The 14961-nt window shown below is 37.8% G+C and overlaps 1 protein-coding gene across 1 annotated transcript in view; it reads right to left on the minus strand.

Annotated features, from left to right (window-relative positions):
* Positions 1–14961, minus strand: part of LOC109912758 (cadherin-like protein 26) — an 81159-nt gene that overhangs the window by 39927 nt on the left and 26271 nt on the right. Inside the window, exons 7-8 of the mRNA XM_048608430.1 lie at positions 9689–9874; positions 6440–6711 (exon numbers count right to left, since the gene is read on the minus strand). Of these exons, the coding sequence (XP_048464387.1) occupies positions 6440–6711; positions 9689–9874 (458 nt within the window). The remainder of the gene's footprint in view (positions 1–6439; positions 6712–9688; positions 9875–14961) is intronic.

The following is a 14961-nucleotide window of genomic DNA, read 5'->3' on the forward strand; positions in this document are numbered from 1 at the left end:
TTAAATACATGAAAATATGTTTTTAATTAAAAATATGCAATATTGGAAGTAATTTCTTTCAGTTAATCATTGGGTGTTTGAATTTCTCTTTTAATATTAAAAGTCATCATAATTAAATTTCTTCCTTCATTTCTTTTCCACTATTATGTAGTTGTTGTATAAATTGTATCCACCTATTAGTGTGATTGTTCATGGTGTCTCATATTAGAATACATAGGGAATCTGTTTCTACCCTTCTATTATTATGTCCTACCTTCCTACCACCATTATGCCATCTCTAAATAGCTCAGTTGTCCCAAACCCCTTTCAATACACTTCCATCCACATTTCTCCCTTTCAATTTCTTTCCACCCAATGATAGAACCTGCAATATTTAGTTACCAGTCCTTTCTTAATATAGACATGTCTTGACTATTCTTAAAAATTAGAAATAGATTTGCACGTCAAATTATTGACACAATTCCTTTATTTTATTCTGAACGTTGTGGACATTTTAAATGCAGTTTAGTTTTTCTTCAGTAGTTGTTTGGTGTCCTTTATACTTAAGTAATTTTTAATACTTACATTTTCAAACACTATTTGTTCCCTGGCTATTTATATTACCCTTATTCCTTATCTTGATCATAAAATTATACAGTACAGAAGAGGCCCTTCAGCCCATTGAGTCTCCACTGACACAAGAGAAACACCAGACCTTCAACATAACCCAATTTACAAGCGCTTGGTCATATCCTTGAATGTTATGACATGCCAAGTGCTCACTCAGGTACTTTTTAAAGGAAGTGAAGCAATTTGTGTCTACCACCTTCCCAAGCAGCTCATTCCAGACCAGTTGAGTTTTTCCTCACATACCCTGAACCTTCTATCCCTCACCTTGAACCTGTGTCCTCTTGTGATTGACTAAGGGGAACAGCTGCTCCTTATCCTCTCTCCATGTTCCTTATAATCTTGTACACCTCAAATCAGATCACCCCTCAGTCTTCTCTGTGCCAATGAAAGTAACCCAAGCCATCTAACTTATCCTTATAACTTAAATTTTCCATTCCAGGCAGCACCTTGGTGAATCACCTCTGCACTCTCTCCAGTGCAATCACATCCTTCCTGTAACGTGGCAACCGGAACTGCACACAGGTCTCTATCTGTTGTGTCAGCAAAGTGCTATACAACTTCAACATGACTTCAGACATAGTAAGAACTGCTGATGCTGGAGTCAGAGATAACACAGTGTGGAGCTGGAGGAACACAGCAGACCCTTCCCAACCCAAAACGTCAACTTTCCTACTCCTCTGATGCTGCCTGGCCTGCTGTGTTCCTCCAGTTCCACACTGTGATATTTCCAACATGACTTCCCTGCTTTTGTAATCTCTGCCTCAATTGATAAAGCAAATGTCCCATATGCCTTTTTCACCATCCTACTAACATTGCCCTTCCATCTTCAGAGATCTGTGGACAAACAATCCAAAGTCACTTTGTTCGAAAGAACTGCCTATGACTTGCTATTCATTGAAAACTTCCGTGTCAAATCATTCCTTCCAAAGTATATCACCTCAAACTTTTCAGGGTAAAATTCCATCTGCCACTTATCTGCCCATTTGACCATCCCATTTATATGATCTTGTAGTCCACAAACTACTAATCCAATCCCCACACAGTCATCTATGTCATTATATAAATAACAATAAATAGGGAACCCACACTGATCCCTGTGGTATGCCACTGGGTACTGACTTCCAGTGAGTAAAGCAGTCTTCTGGCATCACCCTCTGTCTCCTATACCTGAGTCAATTTTGAATCCACTTTATTAAATTACCCAGTATCCCATGTGCATTGCACCCTTGATAGGTCTCTTATGTGGGACCTTATCAAGGGCTTTGCTGAAATCCATATTATCGACAGCAACTTCATGACCTTCATCTACACACCTGTTCACCACCTAAAAAAAAATCAGTCAAATTCAATCAAATTTGATGAAGCCACGCTATCTCTGATAAATCCTTGCCTCTGCAAGTAAAAACAGACGATCTCTTTCAGAATTTTCTCTAATAGTTTCGTACCACTGATGTGAGACTCACTGGTCTGGAGTTCTCTGGCTTATCTCTACAACCCTTCTTAAATATCAGAAACACATTAGCTGTTCTCCAGTCGTCTAGCACTTCCCTTGTGGTCAGAGAAGAATTAAAATTTTGGGTCATTTCCCCTGCAATCTCCTCTCTTGCCTCTTAAAGCAGCCTAGGATACGATTCATCCAAAACTGGAGATTTGTCTGCTTTTAAGCTTGCAGCACTTGCAATACCTTGTCCGTCCCAGTGTCAATTTGATCAACCACCTTGCAGTCTTTCCTTTTGGGTTCTATACATTCATCCTCATTCTCTTGGGTAAAGATGGATGTGAGGCATATTGATCTGATTACTCATCACCAACTCATACTATCTTCAACCTTGGGCTACTTTCTCCAGATCTCTCCTGTGTCTTATTAGTTTAAAATGTTATCTGAAATGTTAGCTAACTAGACACTAATTACATAGTACCCAAGTTCCACACATCGATAGTTAATGGTACGCAACCCACACATCCCCAGACAAAAGGCTCTAGCTTGGGCACGGCAATCATGATTGTGGTGCCAGTGGAGGCCTGTAACCAAGACCCCAGAGCCCATTACAGAAACCCATGAGCCCATTTCAGAGACCCCAGCTGATGTCAAGCAGCAAATGGAGAAAAAGCAAAGGAGGAATAAGGAGGAGAGAGAAAATGAACTCAATTACAGTAAAACCTTACATTATATTCAGTATTTCAAGATGGTGTTGGAGCATGGCTATACTGTGTATAACATATGAAAAAAATTTTCACTGTATTTTTATATACATGGACAATAAATTTAAATGTAAATCAAAAAAAATCTAAAGCATAGCCATTCAGTTTAGAATAATAGTGTTAGCTACAACTTATTCTACCCAAGAGGAGAGAACTCTGTTTATTCATCAATAAATATTGGCTGTGTTATAAAATAAAAATTGATCTTATAGATTTTTAAATCCTAGCTCCAATCTGGAAACAGGTTATTCTCTATGGAAATGCTCTATGAAATTTAGATGATTACTTTCTGTACTTGTTCACTCTTCCTTCTCGTATATTTTTTGTTCATTTACAGGGCGAGGGCATCGCTAGCCAGGCAGCATTTATTGCCCATCCCCAGAGGGCAGTTAAGAGTTAACCACATTGCTGTGGTTCTGGAGTCACTTGTAGGCCAGACCAGGTAAGGATGGCAATTTCCTTCCCTAAAGGACATCAGTGAACCAGATGGGTTTTTCCAACAATCGACAATGGATTCACAGTCGTCATCGGATTCTCAATTCTAGATATTTATTGAATTCAAATTCCACTATCTGTCATATGCTTCTTGTTATAATCATTAATACAAATTTTAAACCGAAAATGCCAGTGAAACTATACACTGATTTTTTAAAAATATAAATTACATACTAACGTGAATTGGTAGCATAGAACAGAAGTATTGTTGACAAGAGAAGTTATGTGGATCTTGCAGCTGCTCCTGGGATCGCGGGCTTAGTTAAAGATTTATTATAGTGTTATTACAGTTATTATATTTCACCAACATAAGATTTTTATTCATTTTGTTTTCATTTGGATAAGTACATGAATAGGAAACGTTTGGAGGGACATGGGCCAGGAACAGGCAGATGGGACTAATTTAGTTTGGAATAAAGTTCGGCATGGACTGGTTGGATGGAAGGGTCTATTTCCATGCCATATGACTCTACAACTCTATGTCAAAGCTTTTTGTATTACACTCTTCAGGACAATTCACAAAAATATCAAATATAGGAGAAAATAAACATTAATACTGCATAAAAGGGGTATGTTGAATGGTTGCCCATTGAACTCTGCTTGGTAAAGGTGTCGCCATAGAGAATTCACCAATTAATGATGATTGTTTTACTAAAGCAATGTAAGAGAGTAATTTTTTGTGATCTACTTTGATGTGTAGAAGAAATCGTGGGCCCTGTAGAGTTAGGGCAAAGTTTGACTACCTGTATAATCAGGCTTCCATAGAATATTTTCAGCAGTATGAATACAGCAGGTAGCTCACAGATTTGGAGGTAGTTTGGGGCAAATGCAAGTGTTGCATTTTTGTTTCTGCATTGTTATGAAACCTCTATTTACATTTATAATTTTAAGACAGACGTAGAAAGATTCTTGATACCAAGGGGATCAAAAATTACTTACATAATCAAATGAATTATGATACCGTGAATTTTGAAATCATGAATTACATAATCAAAGCTTTGTTAGCATTCTGTCAATACAATTTCATCTCTCCTCCCTTATCGATGTAGGGTACATTAAAAGACACAATGCTGAGCTGATCATATCTACCACTAAAACATTAAGTACATGTTACCATGACCAGCATGGTAGCATGGGAAAACTATACAAGCAAAGAAACTTAGGATCTGATTTTACTCTCCTGAGCAAGACTAAGCAAATTTAAGTTGTAAGTGGAGTCAGACAGTTTGTCAAGCCAAAGCAACACAAGCTTCTCCAAATTCACCAACAAGGAATGGTAAATGAAGTATTGGTGCAGAATCTTAGAGGCTTACAGTAATACAAAGGTGAATAAAGTTTGGGGAGAGGGGATATTCTGCTGCTGTAGAAAGATGTCTTATGGCAACTTGCCTCAAGATCATTCAGGGTCTGGACAGAATGGATAGGAAAACCATTCCCATTGACAGGCAGGAGAATTCAGAATCGGAGGGCACTGAATTCAAATGATTGCCAAAAAGAAGCAATGGCAAAATGAAGAAAATTGTTTATACAGAGCATTAGGATGTGGAATGCACTGCCTTAGCATATGATGAATGTAGATCTAGTCATTCATTATAACAGAAAATTGGATTAAAATCATTTATAGGGATAGATTGAAAAGTGGACGAGTGGGATTTGGTGCGTTGTTCTTGCAGAAAGGCAGAACAGATACATTTTTTCTATGATTCTATGGATTCCATGAGTTTTTGAACTTTGAAAATATTGAGTTGCCTGTCAGAGCTTTCAAAATACATTGAATGGTATGGTGGAGATTACAACATACTTGTGCAGGAATTTCTTGCAAGTCCTGGACTCTACTTGAACATGCAGAAGAACAAATAGATAGGAGCTATATTTGGTCTGGTGTGCTCAGAAAGTCTACTTTGCTGAAGATCAGTGAAATATTGAACTGTAGCAGACAATCAAAAGCAGTTGTGTAATGTAAATGGGAAAATATGTCAGCTGTCACGGTGGAAGATCTCTGTACCTCAGAGATCTCCTCAGAATGGTTAAAGATTATGGGCCTCAGGAAGTGAAGGCCTAGGGTGTGCATAAATTCAAAATAGCTAATCTAAGTCATGCAGAACCACAATTTGAACAATTTTTTTTGTGTTAAAAATATTCCTGACCTCTGCCTCTATCGTGACCACATGTATCATTCCCTATTTTGTGGTAGGATATAGACATTTGGCCAGAGATATGCACATATTTCTTGCCCCATCATATTGCAGTCTGGTGAAGTAATTTAGCACTCAAAATGCAAATGTTGTGCAGCCAACTACAAATGTACAAATTAGCAATGGGAGAACATCCTACTCCACCATTCAATAAGATCGTAGTTTATCTGATTACTCCACATTCCTACATACCCCATTAACCTTTAACCACCTTGCTTATCAAGAATCTATCTTACTTCAAAAATATTCAAAAATTTTGTTTCCATTGTCTTTTGAAGAACTGAGTTCCAAAGATAGAAAAAATAATTCTCTTTATCTCTGTCTTCATTGGATAATGCCCCTACTTTTAAACAGAGACCCCTAGTTCTTGATTTTCCCACAAGAAGAAATATCTTTTCCATATTCACCCAGTCAAAACATCGCATTGCCTCTTACTCTTCTAAACTCCAGCAATACATATCTACTCTATCCAACATTTCTTCATAAGACAATCTGACATTATAGGTATTAGCCTAGTAAACCTTCTCTGCACAGCTTCCAATTTACTTACATCCTTCCTTAAATAGGGGACCAATGCCGTACACTGTGCTCCATGAGTGGTCTCACCAGTGTCTTGTATTACTGAAGCAAACTGTCCCTATATTTCTATGGGAATACTTTTTTTTTGTGTATGATTACCAATAGGAAATATTACAGCAGTATGTATTTTGTTCACTGATCTGTGGTACATTAATTTATGTTTAAAAATATGCAGTCCAGGAACTTGGATTCTGTATATTTCTGATTCAGAGTAGAAAAATTTGTAGCTGTGGTAGTTTTAACAAGGAAAGAATGAAATAAGACAGAGATAAAATACTTAAAAGGTAATGAGGCAAAATATTTATTTCTCAAACATTAACTTGGCCATATTGTGTGGCATAGATTTAGTCCCTTCTTACCTGATTTTATTTAAGTTGTATTTATCAGGATCAGTAGCATTAAATTTCACCAATATGACATTTGCCTTTTGACCTTCTAAAAGATGAACAGTTACTTCTGAAGGGTCAATCACAGGTGCATCATTTGTATCACGAACATTGATAACAACATATGCACTGTCCAGTGCCTCAGCTTTCTGTTCGTCAGTCATTTCTTTACAAGTAGAAAATGGTTCTTCATTTTCAACAAGGATTTTCAGCTGTCTCTTTGAACCCCCTTCATAATTCAAATGCTGTAAATATAAGATAACAAATTCCCTAAACAATATCTGTTCAAGTAAATCAAAGACATCCGCACACTGAGGATTTTGAATGTGGCAACTAATGTGAATATTAGGCGTTACATGATTGCTCAGATTTCTTGCTGTGGCAGCAGTGTACATGTTCAGCCAACCAGTTAAATTGAAATGTTGGGTGATAGTCTTGTTCTTCCTACGGCAAATATTATTTCAAATTGTAGAGCACCAGGTTTCATACTGAATCTAGCATAATTAACCATTTCAAATGAAGTTTATAATCATAGAACCATAGACTAGTTAAAGCATAGAAGGCTTTTATAGTCTCGGTCTCTAAATTTACCAGCTAGCTTAAGTGCAGTTTCTTCTAATTTTGAAACCTCAAGTAGAGGCATGAAGAAACCGAGTACATACATAATGCATAAACCTTTCAACAGGCAGTCAGTTCAATTAATTTCAATTGCATAAGACTTTACCTTATTTACTTGCTCACAGGATATAGGGATCACTGTTTAGGCCAGAATTTATTGCCCATTGTGGGCATTTAAGAGGCAATAAATACCTAGCCAGTGGAGCCCTCACCCTGTGAATGAATTAAAACAAAAACTAAGCACTCTCACATCTTAGCCAGAAGGCTGTAGATTCAAGCGCATAGCTCATGTGGATACTCCAGTGCATTAACAAGAGAGAGCTACATTTCTAGTGGTCCCATTTTTCTGATGAGATTATAAATTGACTTCCAACTGGTAAACATAAAAATTTCCCTGATATAACTTTCAAGAGGTACGGGGGAAATTCTGGCCAAAATTTATGACTCAATCAACATCTAAATCCAGATGATCTGGTCACTTTCAGATTTATGTTTGCAGAGCCTTGTTATGTGAACTCTGGCTGCCAATTTTTTTTACAATATAATAACTGATTATATCTTAAAAATAATTAATTGGCTATGAAGTGTGTTAGGGCATCTATATTCTGGAGGAAAGAGGAATCCAAAATAACTTTTGATGTTATTAAATTTGAAGATGCGTGCCTGAAATTTCTGGAGAAATTGGTGGCCAAGGCTAAAATTGGTCCCACCCTCAATCATGTCACCTACAATTTTCATGGAGGGGCAAGTCAAAATTTGCACAAGTGAGTTTCATAAAGGCACTCACCCATTGAAATTAGCAGCTGCCTCAATTTTTGGTATCTGAAATTTAGTCACTAGGAAGTAAAGATCTGAACTTAGTGCATTTGTTTGGATCGCCAAGGTACTATTTTGGAGAGGTCAGGTACCCCTTTGGACATTGTCCCAGAACAGCTTTGGGGAAGGTCAGTGCCCTTTAAAATTGCTAAAAGTTGGCATAACGGTGTAAAAAGTGCAAAAATTCATGGAACTGTGAAGCTCATTAGATTTGTCGAAAGAACTGACAAAAATATCAAGAGGAGCTGTCAAGACTTTAAAAAACCTGCCCTTTAAATCTTTGAAATAAATGTCAAGAGGTTTCTAAAAAACACTGTTTGATGTTTCACTGTGTGTTGAGAATCAGCTTGAGAGGTATCATGATCTGATTAGTGTTCCATAACTGATTTAACAGACATTCTTTATCTCAGTAGGGTTTGATTGACAGCAACATGTAGTTTAAGACTTTTTAAAAAGGGCTGTGAATGTTAATACTTGGTGTTATTAGGGTGTATGCACCTGACATATTTTTATTGTTGTAGGGCATTATGTAGTTGAGGGAAAGTAAACAGTAAAAATATGTTAAATGTGTTTTATGAAGGAGTTTTTTTCAATATAGTGAAGTCTGCAATAGTCACTGATAACTTATTTCATCTCTTCATGTGTCCTGAGGTCTATCCATGGTGGATACTGAATAACTTGGGAAATGTAAGGGCACAAAGTTATGGGTGGCAACATTCCCTCTAAGCTATAAGGTTGCTCTGAGGGTCCACACATGCTAATCAGCGAGCCAGCACCTTGGTTTTGGATGTCACTGCTGCAGACAGATCTCAGAATTATAATCCAGAGAATTCCTACAGTGTGGAAACAGGCCATTCAGCCCAACAAAGTCCACACCAACCCTCTGAAGAGCATCCCACCCAGACCCATCCCCCTACCCCTGTAACCATGCATTTCACATGGTTAACGCACCTAACCTATTTATTTAGCATGGCCAATCCACCTAACCTGCACATCTTTGGACTGTGGGAGGAAACCGGAGCACCCAACGGAAACCCACGCAGAGACAGGGAGAATGTGCAAACTCCACACAGTCAGTCGCCTGAGGCTGGAATTGAACGTGGGTCCCTGGCCCTGGGAGGCAGCAGTGCTAACCACTGAGCCACCATGCCACCTACAATTCTACACAGAAGAAAAATATTAGAGAGAACATAGATTTCTGGTGGGCATTAGTTGGCACTAAGTTAGCATAGGTCTCTGAATGGCCATGGAGGTTGAGTAGATGACCATATATTGGCATCAGGATTAAATGTGGGGTGAGTACAGGAGCATAGGTTGGCATTGAAGGCATGAGGGGTTGTGATAGATGGGGACAAAGTGGTGTATGCATTTTTGGCGGGGGGGCGTATGGAGAATGTAAAGAATGTCAGGGATGAATGTTGGAGTGTTTTTCTTTGTCTTACTCTTTTTTTTAAGAAATTCAATAAGTATCCATGCACATAGACAAGCTTTCAGCCTGCCCCTGCACTCAGCATCTTCCATTCTTATTTCAGCATTGTTCAGCCAGATTCCTAGGGAATCCCACCACTCCAGAGCAAAAATCCAACTCCCCTGACTCAAGTTTGCATAGTCAGCAAACATCCATAGTCTGTGCTCCTGTTCAGAGCTTAAGATCCAACTGGGAATTCTAAAGCAACATGGTGAGCCCAGGTTCATTTTTTGCCCAGCCTTAACTGTTCCTAATCCAGGAAGGCATGGATAAAAGTCATTGGCAAATATCATCACTGTTAAGTAAAGTAAATTGTTTACCTTAACAAGAGACAGAATTCCATCATTTGTTTCGGGATCAGTTTCTATTTTGTAGTTCCCATGTTCATTCCCTTCTACTATTTTATATCTTGCTCTCCAGGCTGGTGTATTGGGAACATCCTTGTCAGTGACGCTTACTCTAAGTATATCGACTTGTTCATCATTTTCATCTACTTCACCTGAAAACTGAAGATTGCAATAAACATTTGTTAAATGTTTGTACGTCTGACTTATGCATCCAATTTTTGTCTTCAGGCATGAATCTGTTCTAAACAGTTTTGATATTCAAATAGGAATATCAACTGCAACTCTCAAAAAAATTAATACTCAATTTTCAAGCAGAAGACTATTTGCATAATTCCAGGTGTAAACTCAGAAGTATCTGGTGATATTTTTTGATGTATCTGGTGATAAGCAGTGGCAGAGTAAGACTAATATTTGAGTGAAATTTAAGCAGACAACAATTGTGTGTTCTAATGAGCTCAAAAATTCAGGGAACTTTGGAAGTGTTAAAAGCCATCACCACATTGTGCCTTTCTGCTGATGTAGAGAAAACAAACCCCCAAATCTTTGGCTTGTAGATGTAGAAGTGAATATAGTTGGAAATATTTTGATTAGGATAGCAAAATAGGCAACATGGGCACAAGTTCATCTCATGAGTTCTTTCTGACAGTATGATGTATTTACAATGTTTCTAAAGGATTCTCCAACATAACAGCTACTAGACAATAACAATTCCGAGTAATGCCAACAGAGAGTCTGTTAGCATTCTTATTGTTCTATAATAAAATTACATGATTCAAATATTATTTATTTTAATGTTAATGTGAACTCACATGTATGTGTCCTGAGCACTTAAACTAAGGACACTACTAAGTAAAAGGCACTGGATATGACTGGCATGGTTTTACCTCCAGCAGGGTATTTTACCATTACAGAAATGCCTGTTAGCCTCATAAATAACAAACTAGGATTGGATGCCATGATTTTGAAGCATCCATAAACATTTATTCCAGCTAGCCATACACAAACATAACATTTCTCAAACTCCCGTGCATCTGGATTGATATTCACTTACTGGCCACAAGAGAGGAGCATGTTTCTCATTGTGAGTCATGCTTCATTTAATCCTAGCTTCTTACTGACTGTGAGCCACAAAATCCTCTTTTTATCAAAGTTAAAAAAAATCTCACAGTTGTGCCTAGGTACATGCTGTCAATTCAATAATTACTAAAAAAAAATCAAGTTAAACAGTTTACAAACCTAACATAACAAGTTTCAATATAATGCCATGAAAGTTTGATAACTTGTCCTAATTGGATGATTACGTACCTGTCAGGAGAGGTGCACATATTTCTCTGATGCATTTGTCGCCAATTTGGTTGTCTTGTTACTGTTGCTGTCACTCAATGTCACCATATGATCAGCATTGTCAGAGTTTTCCTCATTTTCTTTTTGCATGATTGATATGTCACACATTGGTCTTATCTGGCTTTCTTCCTTTGCAATGTAGCATCGTGATCAGCAATGATTTAATATGATTTGGGTTGGTTGCACATTGTAGTAACCTTTGCTGGTATCTATTACTTGCAATTAAGTTTTGAACTCTCTGCCCATTTTGCAGTTTTTGTGGTTCTTTACCTGCTCACTTGCAATATATATTTTTAATTCTCCTCTGTCTTTGAAAGTGAATGTTCTGTAACTTGGAATGGGTAGTGTTATGGACCTGACCAACCCCCCTCAAAAGGTAGCTTAGTCGCTAGTGTTTTCTTATTTTAAAGAGAAGTGTAAAGTGTTGCATTCCAGATGAGATTCAATTGGTCAAAACTGCTCGACTTTAAGCAAAACACATTTTATTTTTACACTACAAATAACATACAATCAAAATAAAAATAAAAGAATTGGCTCAACTGTAGCATTGTTAAAATGCTTAACAAACCAAATTTAGTAAAACAGATGGTCTCTCATGCATTTCTAGCAACAGAGAACCCCGGCTTTTAGCTGTAACAGAGAGAGGAATAAGACCTTCCACAGCCAGCTTCAAGATGCCAACAGCAGCAGAAAGCTAAAACTAAAAGTTCTGATTCTATGGGAGCTTGATCCCACCCATTCATGTTGCTTCTATAGTTTGAATTTAAAAATAAAATGAGGCCTCACAAGCAGTTTACTTTATTGGCTTCGAGCAGACTGCAAATCACCTCTGTCTCAAGCTCTCTTCATTAAAAAAAAGGACAAAATACATCTCTTCAAGCTACAGTATCAGCACAGTAGACAATTAGCTACCAGGCAAAAATGTTCACAGCGGCCTTCCAAGAATAAATTGTGCTGGGGATAGAAATCTCTTCTCCATTAAAATTTCACAAAAATGTAATGATACAGTGTGAAAATCTTGTTTTGTTCCTTGACATTTAAAGAGCAAACTATACATTCTGTTAAATCGTTTTAACAAGGATTGTGGGGTGACGATTTAATATTGGTCACTTCTCCCTTAACACATTTTTTTAAACCGTTTGCCAATGAACTGTGATCCATTGTCAGAAACTGTCTAATCTGGATTCTGAATAAACAATGGTTGTATTCATTGTATTGCTAAATCATCAAACAATGTAAAATTTGGAGAAGGAATTTGTCACAAGGATGTAATTTTCTCCATGTACTATGAATAGGTCAGTTGCTACTCTCATCCAAGGAGAATACCATTTGAATGTAGAGGCTTCCTTTGCTTCTGGGTTTAGTACATTTGGCATGTCTCATATACAATCATGAATTGCTGAAAATCTTGATTCACCCCTGGCCAGTCCACAGATTCATGTGCCAGTAGACTAATGTCTTCAATATTCATGTATCCCTAGTGTACATGATTTCCTAGTATTAGGACTTCTTTGCCCTTGTAATTGACTTCTTGTGATACACAATCTTTATCTATGTCTGCCCAAAATGAACAACTCTTCCCTGTAATTCTTTAATACTGTTAATCATCCCCAGATAGTGATCTTTTGCAAATCTTACAGTTGCTCATCTTTGACAGTTCCTGATTAAAACTGTCAAATGGGCTTTGGCCAAAGTGTAGCAGATCAACTTTGAGAATGTACTTAAGCTCATAATGAATGGCATCAACACGTAGATCAAAAGGAATATATGGTTTTTGAGAGTGTGGGTCTTATCATCGCACATCATTAACTAATTCAACTGCAACATGTGGTCTGTTTCATCACAGGAGATGTGGTTTAAAGTTCATGATTTATGACCATACCGAAATCTGTGCATACTAAAAGTCCTGTAAAGTGGCATATGAGATCTTTATACCGTCAGGTCACAGATTATGGTATAGTGATGATATCATGAGCATGTATCTTAAAGGTGTACTTGATGCACTGAACACAACATCAGTTGCAAAAACATTGCACCTGCAAGCAACAGAAAGCTGACATGGAGGCATACAATCTGGAAGACTTTCAGGGAGTGGTCACATGGTCTAGTATGTGGGTGAAATCAGAGTCTTAAATTTTAGAACTCAGTGAGAGAGGGTTTGGCCTGAAGAGCAATGGCCCAATGCTCTCTTTGCCATTTTTTGCAACTGCTATCAGCAACATGTGAAAGCTGAAAACACTCCTGAAGTCATCTTCACCACCTGGAGAAGATTCCTGGAGATGATACATTGAAATCTCACAGTTTCCAGAGAAGAGAATTTTGTTAGCCACAACTGTTCTGGGAAGGCAAACCCAGTAATAGTAGCTGGTGTACGCAGAATACCTTCAGGATTAGAATGCCATTTGGAGCAATCTGTGATTTATTGTTTCATTTTCATGAGATTAACTGTTAATTCATAAAAGTACTTTAAAGTCAACACTCTACAGGGTTTTAATGTTTGATGTTTACTCAGATGGATCAGTTTCTGTGTTAGATTTACTTTCTTTTACATAATCCAAATGTTTATCAATAATCTTTGCATTTTTTGAGTCAGATTGTTTTGTCGTAATCAGAGTCATAGAGTCTTTACAGCATGGAAATAGATATTTTGGTCCAACCAGTCCATGCCGACCATAATCCCAAACTAAACTAGTCCCACCTTCCCTCACTTCGCCCACATCCCTCCAAGCATTTCTTATTCATGTACTTATCGAAATGTCTTTTAAACATTTTAACTGAATCTGCAACCACCACTTACTCTGGAAGTTCATTCAACACATGAACCACACTGTGCAAAAAAAAAATTGCCCCTCATCTTAAAACTTTCTCCTCTCTTCTTAAATATATGACCCCTAGCCATGAAATGCCCCATCCTAGGGAAAAGACACCTGCCATTCACATTATCGATACCCCTCATGATTTTATAAACCTCTATAACCAATCCTTGTGGAACCCCCACTGCTGATCATAGGCTTCCAGGCCAGAAAACAATCTTCCTCTACCACTCTCTGTCTCCTGCCGTAAAGTCAATTTTGTATCCAATTGCAAGCTCAACCTGAGCTAACTTTACTAATTAGTCTAACTTTACTAATTACTCCACCATGTAGAACCTTGTTATAGGTTTTACTAAAGTCCAAATAAACAATGTCTACCTCTCTGCCCTCGTCAATACTCTTGCTTACTTCCTCAAAAAACTCAATCAAGTTTATGAGAAAAGATTTCTCTTGCACGAAATCATGTTGTCAATCCCTAATCATCACTTCCCTTTACAAATGCATATAAGTCCTATTTTTCACAATCATGAATCACATAATAAACCAGTTATTTATTGTTGATTAAAGAAACCTGGCTGAATCATTCTTAAGGTCGCAGACTTGCTCACCGAGCCGGTGTGTTTGATTGCAGACGTTTCGTCACCCTGCTAGGTAACATCGTCAGTGCGCCTCCGGTGAAGCGTCAGTGTTCCTTCCCGCTTGTTACTTACATGCCTTGGTTTGCTGGGGTGGTTGGTATCACTTCCAGTTTTGTTCTTCAGTGGTTTGTATAGCAGATCCAGTTCAATGTGTTTGTTAATGGAACTCCATTAACAAACGCATTGAACTGGATCTACTATACAAACCACTGAAGAACAAAACTGGAAGTGATACCAACAACCCCAGCAAACCAAGGCATATAAATAACAAGCGGGAAGGAACACCGACGCTTCACCGGAGGCGCACTGACGATGTTACCTAGCGCGGTGAGGAAACGTCTGCAATCAAACACATCGGCTCGGTGAGCAAGTCTGTGACCTCATCCACAACCCGAGCTACAAATCTTCTCAAAAACTTTGAATCATTCCTAAGACTAAACATGACATGCAT

The sequence above is a fragment of the Rhincodon typus genome, chromosome 19, assembly GCF_021869965.1.
Source record: "Rhincodon typus isolate 14 chromosome 19, sRhiTyp1.1, whole genome shotgun sequence".
NCBI classification, from domain to species: Eukaryota; Metazoa; Chordata; class Chondrichthyes; order Orectolobiformes; family Rhincodontidae; genus Rhincodon; species Rhincodon typus.